Raw genomic sequence first — 18,530 nt, 5'->3', positions numbered from 1 at the left:
CTATAGAAAATTTTTACTTATTCCGGAGAATTATGAATGATAAGAATTATTTTTACACGTGTATTGTAAAGATAATTTGATATATATATATATATATATATATTTATATAGTCATAAAACATACACCCAACCAGCCTGTAAATCAAGCCCACGATATTGGACATTTCCGAGTTGATTGACGGCGAGACTCGACCATCGATCTTTTCAATGTTTGTTATATGCCTCCTACCTTGGCTTGTCTGTCAACCACCACGGCGATCGATGAGCAAAATAAACATGATGATGTGAAGCTGACATTATTGGCCAGTGACTCATCCACCACAATACATCATCATGATGTGGTCTTTTTCATTGGATATATACAAATATAAAATGCAACAATTTGCACAATATGACACGTGCCGTTTTTCTAGTAACATGAGTACCATCGATTTCAATATTGGTCATAGACCCCAAACATATCATGATCATCATGACCCATTTACAAATGAATATAAAGATCATCAATAGTTCCATTAAAAAAAAAAGAAAAAAGAAAAAGATCATCAATAGTTAATTAATAACTACTGCATAATAAGGAAAGACGCACGTGCTTATAAATTGGAATCCTTTCGTGAATGATAAAATACGTAAAGAACTTATATATATATATATAGCATAACCCTAATTAAACCATATTACTCTATTTTTATTTTTCTTTACCTTAGATCGATATTTTTCAACCCAATAGTTCACAGCAACGTTTATGACTTTATGTGTATGCAATTGATCTATTCTAGTGTTTTTACGTGCTTTTAATTCTGTCGAACTCCATGTATAATAGGACAGTTTGTGGGTAATGAATGACCGAACCCCTAAATTTGGACAAACCCATCTGTCAAGGTCACACATTCCAATGAGCTTTTCGTGGTCCCGCGGGCGGGGCTAGCTAGCTGGAGAATATATAATGCTACACACAGGCAATTAAAAGGTGGTGGCTTTAACTACGTGCGGCATTTTGGAATATCATTTCTCGATGATCTAAAGCCGAATAATACAGATCATACGAGTACGTACATACTTGTGATGCCACGAGCACCTCGCATGCCGCCCAACGTTCGCCTCGCCCCTTGCACGTCCGTTTCATGATGTGCTTTTTTCACGCCCTTAATTCCCCATTTTACAACACTATATATATATATATATTATTACTTAATGAATTTGACCATGTGATTAAATAATATATATATATATATATGAAAATTGTAATATTCCAGTAGAAAAATATTAAATATATTTAAAAAAAACTTATAAAAAATTTACTTTTCTACATATCGATTATTGATATGCTAAAAATCATGAAATTTAAAATTTAAAATTTATTTCAAAAGAAAACTAACAAAATAAATATTGTAAATAAAAATGTAAGTAAAACTGTAAATACATGTAGCACCATTCTATTCCAATACTCTCTAGCTTGTAATTAAATAATTATTACTTTTAATTATATATAGTTATTATATATTATTCCCATTCCAATTCCATCACTCACGGTACTCATGCTTGTTCATCAACCATTAGATTATCTTTATTTTTTTAAAATAATAAGATGGATATATAATGTCGTATCAACACGTACGATAGTTATCATCGTTTTATATATTTTAAATTATTAAAAATTTATTTATTATTTATTTCTATTTATTTGATGTCGTTAGAGGATGATAAAATGATGCATAATCAAAGGGGTAATTAGTAAAAAAAATTTCCATTTCTTATATTGTGATTGAAAAAATAAATAAATAATAAGAGTTGATCCAAAAGTTTTTTTTTTTTTTTTTTTATAAAGGGATCACATTTCATTCATAAAGAACATATAACTTTGACTTAAAAAAGTCAGTTATAAACGTTAATAGCTCCTCAACATATTTTTGTAGTTGACATGGTCTAGTCCAGATGACAGATCTCTAAAAACCAGGTCTAAAAGATCAGTCATGCACAAATTCTGTCCCCGACAGAAAAAAATAACTAAACGACAAAATCCATACCCCGACTATACAGAATAGGGTGCACCAACCTCATACACCGTTTAAGTGGAGAGGGGACATCACACCGTTTAGACCAAGGTCCGAAGGGATAATATTTTTGAATTTTTTATTTTTCAAAAAAAAAAAAAGGACACAAAAATAAAATATAATAAAAAAAATTACTATAACAAACAAAAAAAACAATGCTTCACGCTGCCCTTAAATTACAATAACACAGTAGTATTTCTCGTCATTATTCTTGGCACTTAATGCCACCGCGCGCGCGCGCGTGTTCTGTAATGACATGTCCAAAGTGAGCAAAGCTGCAAAGGGCTGATCTCCTGATGACCGCATCACTTTCGTACGTTGTAGTCTGAATGAAGTACACGTCATCAGCTTGAATCAATCCATCGGCGCTCGGTAGATGCTTGCGTGGACAAAGCGACAACCCGAAGCTCCCAGGACGTTCGTGGGGGCGACTAAATTCATGTGCCACACGCACACGTGTCACGCTCTTGCTGCCACTCCGACGTTTCTTGGATAACTCACGGCACTGTCACGGTGTCACCTAATCGCGAGCCTCCGCCTTAAAGTTGAATGTATTTATAATAAAAATAATTTTATAATTTATAATTATATATTTTTTTATAAAATTTATTTGTAAAGAATATAAATTTTATATAATTATATATTATATAAAATAAATGGACAAAATGATAACCGGAATGATTAAGAAATAAATAATAATAAAATTTTATAATTATAAAGAAATTTTATACAAAAAAAAATTTATAAATTGATATAATTTTTTATAATAAATTAAATTTATTTTATAATAAAATAATTTTATAGTCTAATATATACATCAAAATTTATAATCTCATTATCTTAAAAAATAATAAATAAAGAATGAGCAAATCAATAATTAAAAGAAAAGAAATGTTTAGTTTAATAATAATAAAAAAAAACTATGGGCATTTTCTTTTGTTAACTGGTACACCGTGGCCCACTGCTGCCACGTGGGTCAACAACAGTTTCAACGTCTATATCTACCCTATTGAGCCTTCTCGGGTTTCTTTGCGTCCTCTCCGTTTTCGTTGAAGAGCAGACAATGCATCTTACAAAGACATACAGAGAGAGAGAGCGACAGACAGAGAGAGAGAGAGAGAGATTAGGAACCTAGCACAATCGGAAAGAGACTTTTGGGTTTCCAGAGTCTGAATCCGAAACCCGAACATAACAAAAATGGCGACGCCATTTCCAGGTCTCCAGCACAGAGACGGAGGTGGAGGTGTGGCTGTAATGGCGGGCACAGTGAACCCGATCGACCCCTCGCCATCGCAGACTTGCGTGGAGAACAACCCGGACCTCAAGCCACCGATTTTAATCTTCTTGTTCTTCCACAAGGCCATCCGCTCCGACCTCGAGGGGCTCCATCGTGCCGCCATGGCTTTCGCTACCGGCGGGGGCGATATCAAGCCCTTGTTGGTGCGCTACCACTTTCTACGAGCCATTTACAAGCACCACTGCAATGCGGAGGACGAGGTGTGTATGTAATTACTTTTTCAGATTGGAAGTCTTTCTGAGATACGATTCGCCTCTGTGTTTGTTTATTTTCGTTTTCGTTTGCTCAATTTTGATGGTTTAGGCGTTCCAAATATTCCATTTTCTTATCATTTGTGATTTTTATCGTGTATGATTTATTGGATAACGTAGAAATTCGAGGAGTACTAGGGCTATGTGATTCAAATTTTACTTCTTTTATAATTACAATCATTCTCCAATCGAACGCTTTGAGTGATGTGAGCTGCCTATAAAAGGGTAAAGAGTGTTATACGTTGCTCACGCGTCTTCATTCATATCTCTCCTTATACTTAAAAGAGCCTATCTCCTCATGAACAGTAGTTTTGTTTGACACTTTTTTCTTCCACTTATGTCCCTCTATACATCAATTTTATTCCTTGCAAAATACCAATCATCACAAAATCACCACACAACAGAGCAAGAGAACTGCGTCGTGGCTGCTAGAGGCGGCATACGGCGGCGTCGTGGTGGTCCTATGGTGGTGGATTTGGAATCCTGTGAAGAGAGAGGGCTTGAGACGAGCTGGAGCTTCGGCTGGAGGAAAGGAGGAAGGGGAGGGGTCGTTGGCGAAGGAGGAGACTACTGGTGATGGTGCGGTGGCATGGGGGTGGCTAACGGTGGCACTACGGAGAGAAACTCGTGCGTGTAGAGGGGCTGTGTGCGTGGGGCTAGGGAGGAGCTATAGGTGGTGGGTTTCATGGAAGTGGTCCACGACATGAGGGGAACTCGGTGGTGGTGCTTGGTGGAGCTAGGGCTAAGCCGCGGTGGCGCAAGGGTGGAGAACCCGTGTGTCGAGACCTATTTCGGGTTGCTCACGTGTGGCTGAGGGAGGAGTTGCCAAGGGGATTCGACGGTGGGGTTTGGTCGCTAGCATGAGAGGAAGCCGGTGAGGTGGTCGGTGACGCCGCAGGGTGGTGCACGGCGGCGTTGGGCTGCTTGAGGGAGGAAATCGGGTGAGAGAGAGGGAAGACGTGCGGTTGCTGAAGGGGAAAGAGAGAGAGGGAGAAAGAGAAAGTGAGGGGAAAAGGCTAGGTTTAGGGTTTTAAATCCCAACCCTTCATCTTGAATCCCCAGATTTTATCTAACGATGGAGGCTTAAATACTGATTTAAACTAACTTAAAATAGATAATTAAAATATAAATATTATATCATACACTTAAAATCAACTATAATTTATAAAATACTAATATTTCATCATTAAATAAATGATGAAGTTTTGCTAAACATTTTTAAGAGAATAAAACCATCTAATTAATTAGAATTTTCAACATAATTTAAATCCCATAATAAATTATGAACATGAATGAACAGTAATTTTGTTTGACACTTCATTCTTCCACTTATGTCCCTTTGTACACATAATTAAATGATGAAGTTTTGCTAAATATTTTTAAGAAAGTAAAATCATATAAATAATTAGAGTTATTAACATAATTTAAATCTCATAATAATCTTAATTAACTAAAAAACAAAGGGAGAGCAAGAACAGGGAGGGTGGATTTGCTTCATACGAGCTCACTACATCTTCTGTTTGGTTGGGTAACATGACATGCATGCATAGATCTCTACCATCAAATATGGTTAATTTGTAGAGCTGAAACTTCCATGCAGAGCTTTAACCCGTGATCATAATTGATTTTTCACATACAGATGATCAACTCAAAGGAAATGTTTGGAGATACTGCGATTTGAACAAACTCTTCTTATTAAAGTAGAGAAAGATGGAAATTCATAAATGCTCGCTTATTTTAGGTTTTATGCTCTTATGCATTAGACTATTTACTAATCAATCTTATGTACTCTTTCAATCTTGATGATTGTGAACTAACAACTAATTGAATTATTCAATATTTTGTGCTGCATGTAAGGAGTCACACTTTATTTGCTGTTTGGACACATTATATTCAAGAATTTTATTTTTTTTCTTTCAATTAGGCAAATGTGGCAAATGTGCTTTGCACGTTAAACCACTGCTACTTGAATTAAATATGTGGATCTAGTTTTCTTCCTAAGAAGCGAGAGGTCTTTAGACGATAATAGTGATTTGCGTCAATTGATTATTTGGATGCTTTGGAACATATTTTACAGTATGAAAACCACTGTGGCAATACCACCTCGTGGTTACAATCTTGCAGAAACACTTCATGCTTCATTTCAGTCTTTGATTTATATTTGGTTCCCACAAGTTACAACTAACCATGCGAAATCTTATCATGTTTGGCCTGGGGGTGTACTTATAAAGACAATCCTGTAAGGCGTACACCAACCACATGTAGCTGAGTTTAGGGTTTATTTGGCCCATTAACATATTATTTCGAACATATGTTTGGATTCATTTCCTCATTGGGCATTTGATCATGGTGGTGTGATAAAGGTGTTGCCTTTGAGCATTTGATATAATATTTATAGAAATAAATAAATATGTTAGCTTGATATGTCTTTTGAACTGATAAAAAAATGTCTTTTGGAATCTTCCGTTGTTGCTATATATGTGGTTAACTCCGTCTGTAGCCTGTCTGGACCTGAGATCACATGTTTCTTCCGTGTAGTTGGTTCCACAAAGGTTTAAGAGTACCAGTGTTCAATTGTAACAATACATGCAAGCCTTTTTTCTCATTTTATGCAGAGTTTATTTGACTCGGGAACGACGTTGTTTTGCAAGATGGGTATACTGATGAGGTTTGATTCTTTGCCTAGGATTCAATATGAGGCAGATAGGCTTAGTTGGTTCACTATTTTGGGTCAATGGTTGACATTGAAAAGCTCATTCGAGTCACCTTTGCACGATGATTGTGTATTTTGTACATATGCACCCATGAACAATTCAAATTCAAATATCCCAATAATTGACAAAAAATTACTGAAGTACTGAAGTAATATTCGATTCTGCATGATAATATGGGGTAAATTATGAAGCCAAGGAGCTCTTAGCTTAAGTACCGCTTTCTCCCCTTTTAAGAATAATGTGGAGTATGAGGTTGTGGGTTCAAAACTAACTAATTGTTTAACTTATCAATAATAAAAATGGTAGCAAGTACTGAACTAAAAACGATTTATGCAGAAAAGAAATGAGAAGATGATAACATCAACTAGAAATTATTTTTCTGGTAAGGAATTGTAATTTTGTTTTGCCTCAAGTATCATTTTCTAGAGTTTAATCATTAATATTTTTTTGTAAGAATGTTTACTTATCAATTTTTTTTGTAAGTATGTTGCTTTCTTGCCATTTCAGGCAATTCAGAGTCATAATCATTCAAAAGCCAATAGGAGCTTGTGCGACCTAAAATGCTGTTCTTAGGTCTTAGGGGTTCAGCAACAAAATACCACTTGCCACATATATAGTTCAGTTTGTATGAGGCTAACTGCTGCATTACTTATCCTCTATGCATTTCTTACCCTTTGTATATTGTCTATCAATGTCAAGTCCCTCAACTTTGCTAACAGAGGTATGGCATTTGACCATATACCATGATAGGAAGATTGAACAAATTCACCAAGTTTCAAACATATGACTCATAAGTATCTTTATATTAAACCTAAAATCCATCTTTTTTATAAGCATATAGAGTCGACGGCCAGAACCAATGGAGCAGTTAAGGAGGTACGGGATTTGAATGCAGGAGATGGTTTTTTTGGGGGGGGGGGAATATGGGTTTGTCGTTGGTGCCCTGGTGTACAGTTGGGAGCTGTGTCTAGGGAAGATGTTGTTCCCCCTATTATCCCTTCCTCCGATAAACAATATAGCTGGATCATTATTGGATTGGGTTTTTGCAAAAGGTTAATGAGATACAGTAGTGTGGGGATTACATGTGGAGGGTTTCACGACCAATTCACAGTACTACTCACTATAATTGGGGTGGGTCACTCACATGAAACAAAATCAAGATTTAAGAAGAGCAGGGAGTTAAAGCGTCTTACTTGGGCAATCAACTACAACGCAAAGGGAGGTATTACAAGTTGAGGGAGGAGTAGAGGGCATAGTGCCTTCCGTCCTCGTAGGATCATTCAGGTGGAGTATTAGTCTTGTGGAAAACAAGGGGTTGGGGTAGTTATAATGACTTGCTTTGCTTTGCTTTGGGGAGGCATGTTTTGTCCTAGGGCTTGGTGTATATTGGATAGGTTTCTAATTTCTCCCTCTTGGGCGATGTTCATTAGGGGCTCTCTATTATGGGCTAGGTGTTTTCTCTTGTATACACCTAGTGTACTTGGTTACGCCTATTCATATTAATACATTTTTTTACTTATCAAAAAAAAAAATATATATATATATATATATATAAGCGAAATCAGCAAAGTAGAATATTTAATTTTTCTGAAAATAATGCTCACATGAGCATGTATATGCAAGTGTTTAGACACATTGCATTTACTAGCCCTTCAAATCAAGCATAGTGGCTATGGAAATGCTCCTTTCTCATCCATTTGTTTGTTCCTAGTGGTGGGTCCACCTATTTCTGTTTTTTTACCTGTTTTATCTTCCTCATCTTTTCCTACTCTCTTTTCACATGGATTTACATCTGAAGATATTTTCTCTAACTCTGTGAAAATGCTATAAAAGAATTCCGTGAAAGTGTTATTTTACCAATTGTATGAGGGATTTTGAGAGCCAGTTCAAGTACGTTGGCATTAAAACCTAGTCTTGACATTCCATAGTGATTTGAAAAACAGCTTCTGGTCTTAATTTATCTTCATCGGTTCTTATTTTATTTCCATGATTGTTTCTATAGGCATCCATAGTCTAGATTTTCCGCACTTTGTTCTAACTGTTGACCATGTGATGAATTTACATGATTCTAGAATTGCAGTTGCTTTAATCTATTATTTTGTCACATTTTTAAGGCTTCATAATTGGATTACCCATATAGTTGTATAGATTCGCAATTTACATATGGTCATTTTGTGCATCTGTTGTTTCACTTTTGCATTGATGTCCTTTTGCCCATCTTACCTTTGTTAAGATTGTTATGTCATGTGTACTTTGGAATTGTAGGTCATCTTTCCAGCTCTTGATATACGTGTGAAGAATATTGCTCAAACTTATTCCCTGGAACACGAGGGAGAAAGTATTCTTTTTGATCAGTTGTTTGAGCTGCTAATGTCGAATTTGCAAAATGAAGAAAGCTATAGAAGAGAGTTAGCCTGTTGTACTGGAGCCCTTCAAACATCAATTAGCCAGCATATGTCCAAGGAAGAGGAACAGGTATTTACTCTCATTTTTATGATGATTGCTTTGCTTCACCGTTATTCTAGTCTTGTATGTACTCAATTTTTTATAAGTTATAAAACTCCAATAAACTATGAAATATTCAATTGGATTGGATCTGATGAATTTCAACTATATAGATTTCCTTTTTTTTTTTTTTTTTTTTTTAATTTTTTTATAAGTATAAGAAATTATAAATCTGGGTATCCACAATGAATCACACATTCTGGATTTATCACATTTATCAAGAGGGAGTCTTCTTCTTCACTTGTTTTAACTGTTCCCTTTTATTTCCCGATAATGTAAAAAAGAAAAGGTAAAAATCAGAGATTTTTCTGAACAATAATATAAATATCCTGAACAAGTCTATAATGTATAAGAGGAATCTGTGGTTTTCCAAGTGTGGATTCCAAGCGCAATCTTTCTTTTACAAAATGTGAATGATTCTAGGACCTAACCATGAGCTATTAAACTGTTGTCTGTGTTTTCCTTAAGGCTTCTTGCCCAAGGTTGAATATGCATGCTAAGACTCAAAATTTGGAACTCGGTTTGGTTAAAAGGAAAGTCATGGTAGGAAGGAGTGTGGTAGGAGGGAGGATGGCTAACTACCCCCGTCTCCTTGTGTTTGCTTGATCATGGGAGAAAGTAGAGTAGACTTTCCCTTCCTTCTTCTTCCTGCTTCATTCCTAACAAAACAAGGTTTAAGTCGTAGGAAACACAAAATTGGTGGTGGAGTAACTCCTTCCAAATTCTCTGCATGTGAAGAATAGTTATAGCTCTATTTTCTGATTCTCGCAACCATTTTTAAGTTGTGTTATGTTACCTATAAAAAAATAATAGATTTTGCTCTAGCTGGGCGTGACAGTTGATAATGGCTCTCTATTCCCAGATGGCTTAGAAGTTTGGACCTCACTTTTTTGTTTTTATTTGGCAGGTTTTCCCCTTGCTCATTGAGAAGTTTTCATTTGAAGAGCAGGCCACTTTGGTATGGCAGTTTCTTTGCAGCATTCCTGTCAACATGATGGCTGAATTTCTTCCATGGCTTTCTTCCTCTATATCCTTTGATGAACGTCAGGATATGCACAAATGTTTGTGCAAGATAATCCCAGAAGAGAAACTTCTCCAACAGGTGAGGACTCCTTTTTGAGGTGTATCATTCCAGATGGTTTTTGTGAAATAGAGTAGGCTAACTTTTATTTTGTCTGAGGTGAAGGTTGTATTTGCCTGGATTGAAGGTGAAATTCATAAAAGTTACAAAAGTAATCTCAAGGTTGGATGTCAAGATTCTGAAGCTAGCACCTTTATTAGTCAAAATGAGCAGGGGCAGTGTGCATGTAAATCTTCCAAAACCATTAAAAGAAAGCATATGGAGCCAGATTTTGACCATACCAAATCCAGTGTGCCTTGTCCTATAGATGAAATATTGCTTTGGCATAATGCTATAAAAAGAGAGTTGAACGATATAGCTGAGGCAGCTAGGAAGATCCAAATTTCTGGAGATTTTTCTGATCTCCTTGCATTCAACAAGAGCCTGCAATTCATTGCGGAAGTCTGCATCTTTCACAGGTGCAGTTCAATTGTGTTTCCTATTTTGATTTCCTTTAGCGGCAAATGTGAGTGTCTCTGAATGTAATTTTCCATTGTGGTGTATCTAATACAATTTGCCTTCTGGACAAGGACCAGTAATCACAGGATAGCACTCCATGGCACCATTTAGGAAGAATTGTAGACTTATCAGTAGCATTCCCTTGAAGCGCATGGTTTAGTATTCAGGGGTTTTTAATTTTATGGGGTTTTCCCCTTTCAGATTTCTGCCTTCATGGGGGTTTGTTTTGGAATTTATTTTTTCTTCTAACCTTGGACCTAGAGAGCATTACCTGTTAGTAAGCGCTGGTCGTATAGTAATTACATGCTATTTTTTATTGAATATCTTATGATTTACTTCATTTCATGGATCGAGCTTCTCTTCCCTCTCTATCTGCAGCATCGCTGAGGACAAAATTATATTCCCTGCTGTAGATGCAGAACTCTCTTTTGCTCAGGAGCATGCAGAAGAAAAAATTCAATTTGACAAGCTTAGGTGCCTGATAGAAAGCATCCAAAGTGCTGAAGCCAATTCAACTTCTGCTGAATTTTTTACGAAGTTGTGCTCACATGCTGATCAAATAATGAACTCCATACAGAAGCACTTCCATGATGAGGAAGTTCAGGTGAATATTGTTCCAAGAATGACAATGAGCTGAACCTACCTGTGGGCACAGGATATTCAATTAAACCATATTCTGCAATTTTTATATCACATTCTGCCTGCAATTTTGGTAAACAGTTTTTATCAGCATTTAGATCTTAAAAGACATGATCAAGCATCCTAGTTGTCCTTAAAAGCCATCTAACAAGTACTTTGCAGGTTCTTCCACTTGCTCGAAAGCATTTTAGCCACAAAAGACAGCGGGAACTTCTATATCAGAGCTTATGTGTGATGCCCTTGAAATTGATTGAGTGCGTCTTACCATGGCTGGTAGGATCAGTCAGTGATCAAGAAGCTAGGTCTCTTCTCCGTAATATATATTTGGCAGGTTAAATATCAGTTCTCAAATTTTACTTCTTAAATTTTGTTGATGGTTTGTCAACAAATTATGTGGTCTCCTTGCTGTCGGTTCCTAACTCATCGAGTTATCCAATGCAGCTCCAACATCAGATTCCGCACTAGTCACACTTTTTTCAGGCTGGGCATGCAAAGGTCGTTCAAGGAATGTTTGCTTGTCTTTGAGTGCAATGAGTTGCTGCTCTGCTAGAGTACTGACTGGAACCAAAGAATATGTTAGCCAACCACTTTGTGCATGTGCCTCTTTATCTTCTGCCAAGGAAAAGCCTCCAATCACTCAAGAAGAAGATGACAACAGAAGGCCAATCAAACGTGGAATCACAAAACCAGGGGAGGACAGTGGTGCTTGCTACTCAACAGGAGCTCTAAACGTTAAATTATCTTGCAGCAATCAGTCTTGCTGTGTCCCTGGGTTAGGAGTGAATGGCAATAATCTAGGAGCCAGCTCTTTAGCGGCAGCAAAGTCTCTGCGCTCCCTTTCTTTTAGTCCTTCTGCTCCTTCCCTCAACTCCAGTCTTTTTAACAGGGAAATGGATACAGCCTTTGCAAATACTGGATCTGCAACACGACCCATTGATAACATATTTAAATTTCATAAAGCCATTCGCAAAGACTTGGAGTATTTGGATGGTGAATCTGGAAAGCTTAATGATTGCAATGAGACCTTTATTAGGCAGTTTACTGGCAGATTCCGTTTGTTGTGGGGTTTATATAGAGCTCATAGTAATGCAGAGGATGATGTAGTATTTCCAGCATTGGAATCGAAAGAGACTCTTCATAATGTGAGCCACTCATATACTCTGGACCACAAACAGGAAGAGAAACTGTTTGAGGATATTTCTTCTGCACTTTCTGAGCTCACACAACTGCATGAATGCTTGAACAGTAAAAATTTTGCCGATCTTTTAACTGTAAGAAACTTTGACCCTTCTGGCCACGATGATACCATGAGAAAGTATGATGAGCTCTCAACTAAGCTTCAGGGCATGTGCAAATCCATTAGAGTGACATTGGATCATCATGTTTTCCGGGAAGAACTTGAATTGTGGCCATTATTTGACAGACATTTTTCAGTGGAAGAACAGGACAAAATTGTAGGTAGAATAATTGGTACTACAGGTGCAGAGGTCCTTCAATCAATGTTGCCATGGGTAACTTCTGCCCTTACTCAGGAGGAGCAAAATAAAATGATGGACACGTGGAAGCATGCAACTAAAAATACAATGTTTAGTGAGTGGCTTAATGAATGGTGGGAAGGTGCTGCTGCATCTCCACATACTACATCTGGAAGTAGCATTTCAGTAGGTTTGTCCAGTGCTTTTGTTTGTTCTGCCTTTGCTCATATTCTTTGCAATTTCATTTTATGGTCTTATATCATCTCTAAATGCGCCATTCACTTTGCTAGATTTCTTTCTTATGAGTTCCAAATTTACAATATTAGGCACTGATGTTTATGAAAGCTTGGACCACAGTGATCTCAATTTCAAGCCTGGATGGAAAGATATCTTTAGGATGAATCAAAATGAGCTTGAATCTGAAATAAGAAGAGTTTCTCAGGACTCAACTCTTGATCCAAGAAGAAAAGCATATCTTATTCAAAATCTTATGACCAGGTCAGTTTATGTTGTGACCCAAACTTATGTCCAAATATTTAGATTAAGATGATTTTTACCTCTTCTGATATGTAAATGGGTTATGCTAGTCGGTGGATAGCGTATCAGCAGAAGTTACTTCAGGAAACAGCAGGTGAAAGTTCAAATTGTGAAGATTTACTTGATTGTTCTGCGTCCTATCGTGATTCAGAGAAAAAAATTTTCGGGTGTGAGCATTACAGAAGAAATTGCAAACTCCTTGCTTCTTGCTGTAGCAAGTTATTTACGTGCAGATTCTGCCATGATAAAGTCAGTGACCATTCAATGGATCGGTAAGTCTGCTAAGTCTGCACCTTGTATTATCTGCTCAGGGTTAACTAGGATCCCATATATAGTTTTTTTTATTTTGTAATTGAACTCATTTGCAGGAAGACCACAACTGAAATGATGTGTATGGAGTGCTTGAAAATTCAACCTGTTGGACCAGTTTGCTCAACTCCTTCCTGTGAAGGATTCTCTATGGCAAAGTACTATTGCAGTATTTGCAAATTTTTTGATGATGAAAGGTACATACGTAATTTGGTTGCAACTTTTTCATCCCTAGTTATTACTGATGAAGCTATGATTTCTTTTTTCAGAATTTATAGAATTCAAAATTATGGAATATTATTTGACAGTATACTAGATTATTGGAGTGGAATTAAGGTCTTTGAGGATATGTTTTTTGGGGGCCACCACTGTGACCTTTTGTTTGTAATTATCATGTACAGTACATTTATACTGCATATAGATAATTTAATTTCCTGCTTGTTAAATGATTATATTTTTTTTAATTCTGATTGATTGCAGATTTAAGTTTTTTTTTTTTTTTTTTTGAAAAAAAAAAAGTGTAAATGCGTAGTAGGTGAAGTCGGTTTTGTGGTAGGTGCTCAATATACCTATTCAAGTAGAAGGAAGTGATACTTGTTCTTCATTGTTGTCCCCCTTCAATTATTGTCTTGAGAATTTTTATTTTATATTTGATTGACATGGTAACAGACTCGTACTGGTTGCAAATTAGCCATGTAAATTTATAGTCGATACAGTTTAGCGCTTAGATTTAGTTCCTTTTGTGGTTAAGATTTGCTGCAGTGGATTTCTTATTTTTCCCTATAATGTTATTTCAGGACAGTTTATCATTGTCCTTTCTGCAATTTGTGTCGTCTTGGTAAGGGACTTGGTATCGATTTCTTTCATTGCATGACGTGCAATTGTTGCTTGGGAATAAAATTAGAAGATCACAAGTGCCGGGAGAAAGGTTTGGAAACAAACTGTCCCATTTGCTGTGATTTTTTGTTTACTTCAAGTGCAACTGTCCGAGCGCTTCCATGCGGCCATTTTATGCATTCGGCTTGCTTCCAGGTCCGTATATTATACCCTTATCTGATGTGGTTCCTGTACTTAAGTTCTGCTCCAACTTTTGGCTTCTATACAAGGAAAGTGAGTTTATCAGTGTTTAATGTTAGTTTCCACTCCTTCATTTATTATCTCAGGCATACACTTGCAGCCACTATGTTTGCCCCATCTGTAGCAAATCTTTGGGAGATATGGCGGTGAGTGAACAGAATTTTGACATTAGTTCATCTATTGTTACCCTTGTTCATCTGCAGATGGAATATCAGAAAGAATAGATATAGGAAAATTATTTGCAATGATTTTAATTTACTTGTGCGCGTATGGTTGTTTATGATTTCATTATTCACCTTGCTTTTGTAATCAGGTTTACTTCGGCATGCTTGACGCGCTATTGGCTTCAGAGGAACTCCCAGAAGAATTCAGGGATCGCTGCCAGGTTAAAACATTCAGACTTCTTTTTCCCTTAAAATTTGTGGTAACCTTATCAACTGTTACTGAATATTAAAGGCAACAAATTTTGGTATTCCAGGAGATACTATGTAATGACTGTGATAAGAAGGGGACCGCACCCTTCCACTGGCTATACCACAAGTGTGGGTCTTGCAGATCCTATAATACCAGGGTAATCAAGGTTGATTCCAGTTCTTACTGTTCATCATCAAACTAATGAGGGCATCGGCTTTTCCACGGTTTTATTTGGGCGTGTAAATACCTTTGGCCGCAGCATCACTTACAGATGGTTTTTGTAAAGAAGCATGCTTAAAATAGTGAATTTTACTTGTTATAGCGCAAAATTGGTGATCATCCCCAACATTACGAGGTTGGTGGATTTTTTGTTCCTTATAAGGCGGATTTTCAGCTTTCCTTTTTAGTAATATAGAAACTGAAAATATAGTCTTGAGATAATTTGATATTAATTAACCTGTCCTTCCTCTTTCTGAGATTTCTTGCTAATTTGTCTTAGATGACTTGGTTTTCTTTGTCGACTTCGATATTAGATGGAGTTTGGAGCATTAACATATCTTTTGGACTCTAGTTATCTTCAGTGACCCTGATTAGCTATCTTGATGGGTTTCGTACCTAAATCTAATATTTATTTCATATTTCAATGTGAAATCAGTGGCGAAATGATGCCATTAATCCTAAAGTAAGGAAGTAGTCTCTTGGACGATAGGATAGATTTAGGTCAAAATGCAATTTTCTCTCTTAACCCATGAAGTGCTTTTTTACTTTGCAACTTGAATTATCAATGATTCAAAATTGACAGCATTGTGTCCTTAAACTATCTAGATTAGTGTTAGCTTGTACAAGTTTTACGCATTCCCTTTGAGTTTTCATCATTAAAGTGAGGTTTTTAACGTGTCTTTTAATTTGATAACTAGTACTCATTTAGTTCTGACGGTAAATATGAATAACAAATATAGGGAAAAATGAGTGACATGCAATAATCTCAACTGTAAATGTTAGCAATAAATGGTCATGTTAGCTGTCTAAACGGGTTTTCTTAAAAAAAAACATTAGAGATGTGATTAATTGTTCACTTTTATAAAACTTTTCATCTCATCTTATCTAATCATTACAAATTTTTTAAATTTTCATATAAAATAAAATAAACAATTTAATTTTTTCAAATTTTAAAATAAAAATAATATTAAAAAAATATATTATAATAATATTTTATTTAACTTTCATTTCATTTCATCTGTAAAAATAAATGATGTGAGAAGGGAGACATCGCATATAACTGACTTGGTACACGTTTGATGATACTGTAAACTCTAAAGGAGACTAGATGATACTGTACTCTTGAGGGGAATGGCATGTGATGCAAGTAGAGTTACGTGCATGCATGCATGGCCCAAAAAATATGAAAATGCATGCAAGGAGAACTCATCTCTTTGTAATCTTTTGCTTCTTATTTTCTTTCTTGCTATATCGGGCAATGACAATTTACTTTGGAGTTTATAAATGAAAGTAATACTAGATATAGTTTTAAAGCATATAAATTTTGTGTAGTCTATTTGAATAATAATAATAATAATAATAATAAGACCTATCATAAATATATATGTTTTCTCATTGATATCAATAGTCTTATTTCGAAGGTTAAATGCCCAAACTTAAGTTTCGTTTGTTTTTATAAATTCTCTCAACTCATCTGATCTGATTTGATCTAATCATTACAACTTTTTCAAATTTTACACAAAATAAAATAAATAATTTAACTTTTTTAAATCTCAAAATAAAAATAATATTGAAAAATATATTCTAACAATATTTTTTTCAACTTTTAAGTTTAATTTCAACTCATCTCATATGCTAAAACAAATAAAGCTAAGAGAAATGCTACATTCACAAAAGATCTTATAGAAATAAAGCTTACGAACGATGTCATTGATGTGTTTAGATGTGATGTTAAATTTATTTTGTGTACAATATAATGTACCACAATAAATCATATAAGTTTGTCAATTTTATTTTTACTAAATCTCTGTGAATCATGTATTTCTCGACTTCAAAATATGTTTCAAAATTCTAAGTCATAGTTAAGCTATATTTTCTTAATTGGAGTTGCATATATTCAAGTAAAATCTCGAATGTATATGCGAAAACTTCCTTAAAAGTACTGAGGTAAAACATGACTTCAGTCTATTAACCTAGATAAATTAGCTTTACAGAATTCTTAGAATATTCTAGATTGTACACTTGTCATTATGCTATTAACTTTCTTGTAACTGAAATATTCTTGTAAACTTTATAAAAGGGACACTGTCCCTCAATACAATACATGGAATTCAGTTATTCACAATTATTCCTCTGACATGGTTTTAGAGCTGCTCGACTAGCAGTCCTCTTCATCCATGGCCTCCTCTCCTGCTCCCCAATCCTCCTCTGCTTTTTCATCTTTCTCACATGTTGTTACTACCAAGCTAACGACTGAAAATTTTTTATTATGGAAAGTGCAGATTTCGGCATACCTTAGAGGGCAAGATCTCTATGGATATGTCGATGGAACTCTGCCTTGCCTTTCTCAATTCTTACCTATCACCACTGAATCTCCCACTAAACAAACCAACCCTAATTTCCTTTCCTGGACTCGCACAGACCAGCTTGTGCTCAGTATACTTTTCTCCTCTCTCTCTGACTCCATTAGTAGTCATGTTCTCTCGGCTGAAACCTCTCGAGCCCTATGGCTTTCCTTGATGTCCATGTTCACTTCACAATCTCAGGCAAAAGATTTCCAAATTAGATACCAATTGACTCACCTTTCTCGTGGAGACCAAACTATCTAGGATTATTTTGGAAAAGTCCGAAATCTTGCCAACACCCTTGCGGCAACTGGCTCTCCCATTCCAGAAAAAGATCTTGTTACCTATCTTCTTACCGGTTTAGGGCCTGCTTATGAAAGCTTCGTAACATCTATTACCACTCTAGCTGAACCCTTGACCTCTTATGAACTCTATCAACTCCTACTTGTCCAAGAAAACAGAATGAGCTATGCCTCAAAAATCCTTCATGAACCTTCCGCAAATTTCACTTCAAACCGGGATACACGTGGTCGTGCTCCCTTCCGTGGTGGAAGACAAGGTCGCGGGAGAGGTCGCCATAATTCTCGTGGTGGGAGACAGTTCTCTCAGTCCTCAGGGAACACCTATCAAACAACTGGTGGACCTCGCCCTATCTGTCAAGTTTGCCAGAAAACAGGTCACGTTGCCTTCCAATGCCACCATAGATTTGACCACTCTTATCAATTTGATCCACCCCGATCATTTTCCGCAAATTATACCACTTCCAACAATCCATCAACCTTCTCTGATTCCACCTGGTATCCTGACTCCATTGCCACTTATCACATAATCAACGACTTGAGCAACTTGAACCTGTCATCTGAGCCGTATCATGGACATGAAGCAATCCGTGTTGGAGATGGATCTTGCCTTCCAATTCAGAATCTTGGTGACTCTTCCTTTCATTTAAACTCCTCTATTTTCCGTTTATGCAATCTACTTCATGTACCTAACATCACCAAAAATCTAGTTTCTGTTCTTCAATTTTGCATCGATAATAATTGTTTCTTTGAGTTTCACTCCATTCATTTCTCTGTGAAGGACACTCGGACACAGAAAATCCTCCTCACAGGTCC

The 18,530-nt window shown here is 36.2% G+C and overlaps 1 protein-coding gene across 1 annotated transcript; it reads left to right on the top strand.

The window, feature by feature from the left end:
* The first annotated feature begins 3,081 nt into the window (after positions 1–3,081).
* Positions 3,082–15,322, top strand: LOC121254912 (zinc finger protein BRUTUS-like). Its single transcript, XM_041155142.1, has 14 exons — positions 3,082–3,551; positions 8,582–8,791; positions 9,729–9,923; positions 10,008–10,360; positions 10,779–11,004; positions 11,202–11,370; positions 11,481–12,704; positions 12,841–13,012; positions 13,102–13,323; positions 13,420–13,557; positions 14,158–14,392; positions 14,524–14,583; positions 14,751–14,822; positions 14,916–15,322. Exons 1-14 carry the CDS (start codon positions 3,252–3,254, stop codon positions 15,051–15,053), a joined length of 3,714 nt encoding a protein of 1,237 aa, XP_041011076.1. The 5' UTR covers positions 3,082–3,251; the 3' UTR covers positions 15,054–15,322.
* The last annotated feature ends 3,208 nt before the right edge of the window (positions 15,323–18,530 follow it).

The sequence above is a fragment of the Juglans microcarpa x Juglans regia genome, chromosome 3D (assembly GCF_004785595.1).
Source record: "Juglans microcarpa x Juglans regia isolate MS1-56 chromosome 3D, Jm3101_v1.0, whole genome shotgun sequence".
NCBI classification, from domain to species: domain Eukaryota; kingdom Viridiplantae; phylum Streptophyta; class Magnoliopsida; order Fagales; family Juglandaceae; genus Juglans; species Juglans microcarpa x Juglans regia.
This window is presented reverse-complemented; position numbering and strand designations above follow the sequence as displayed.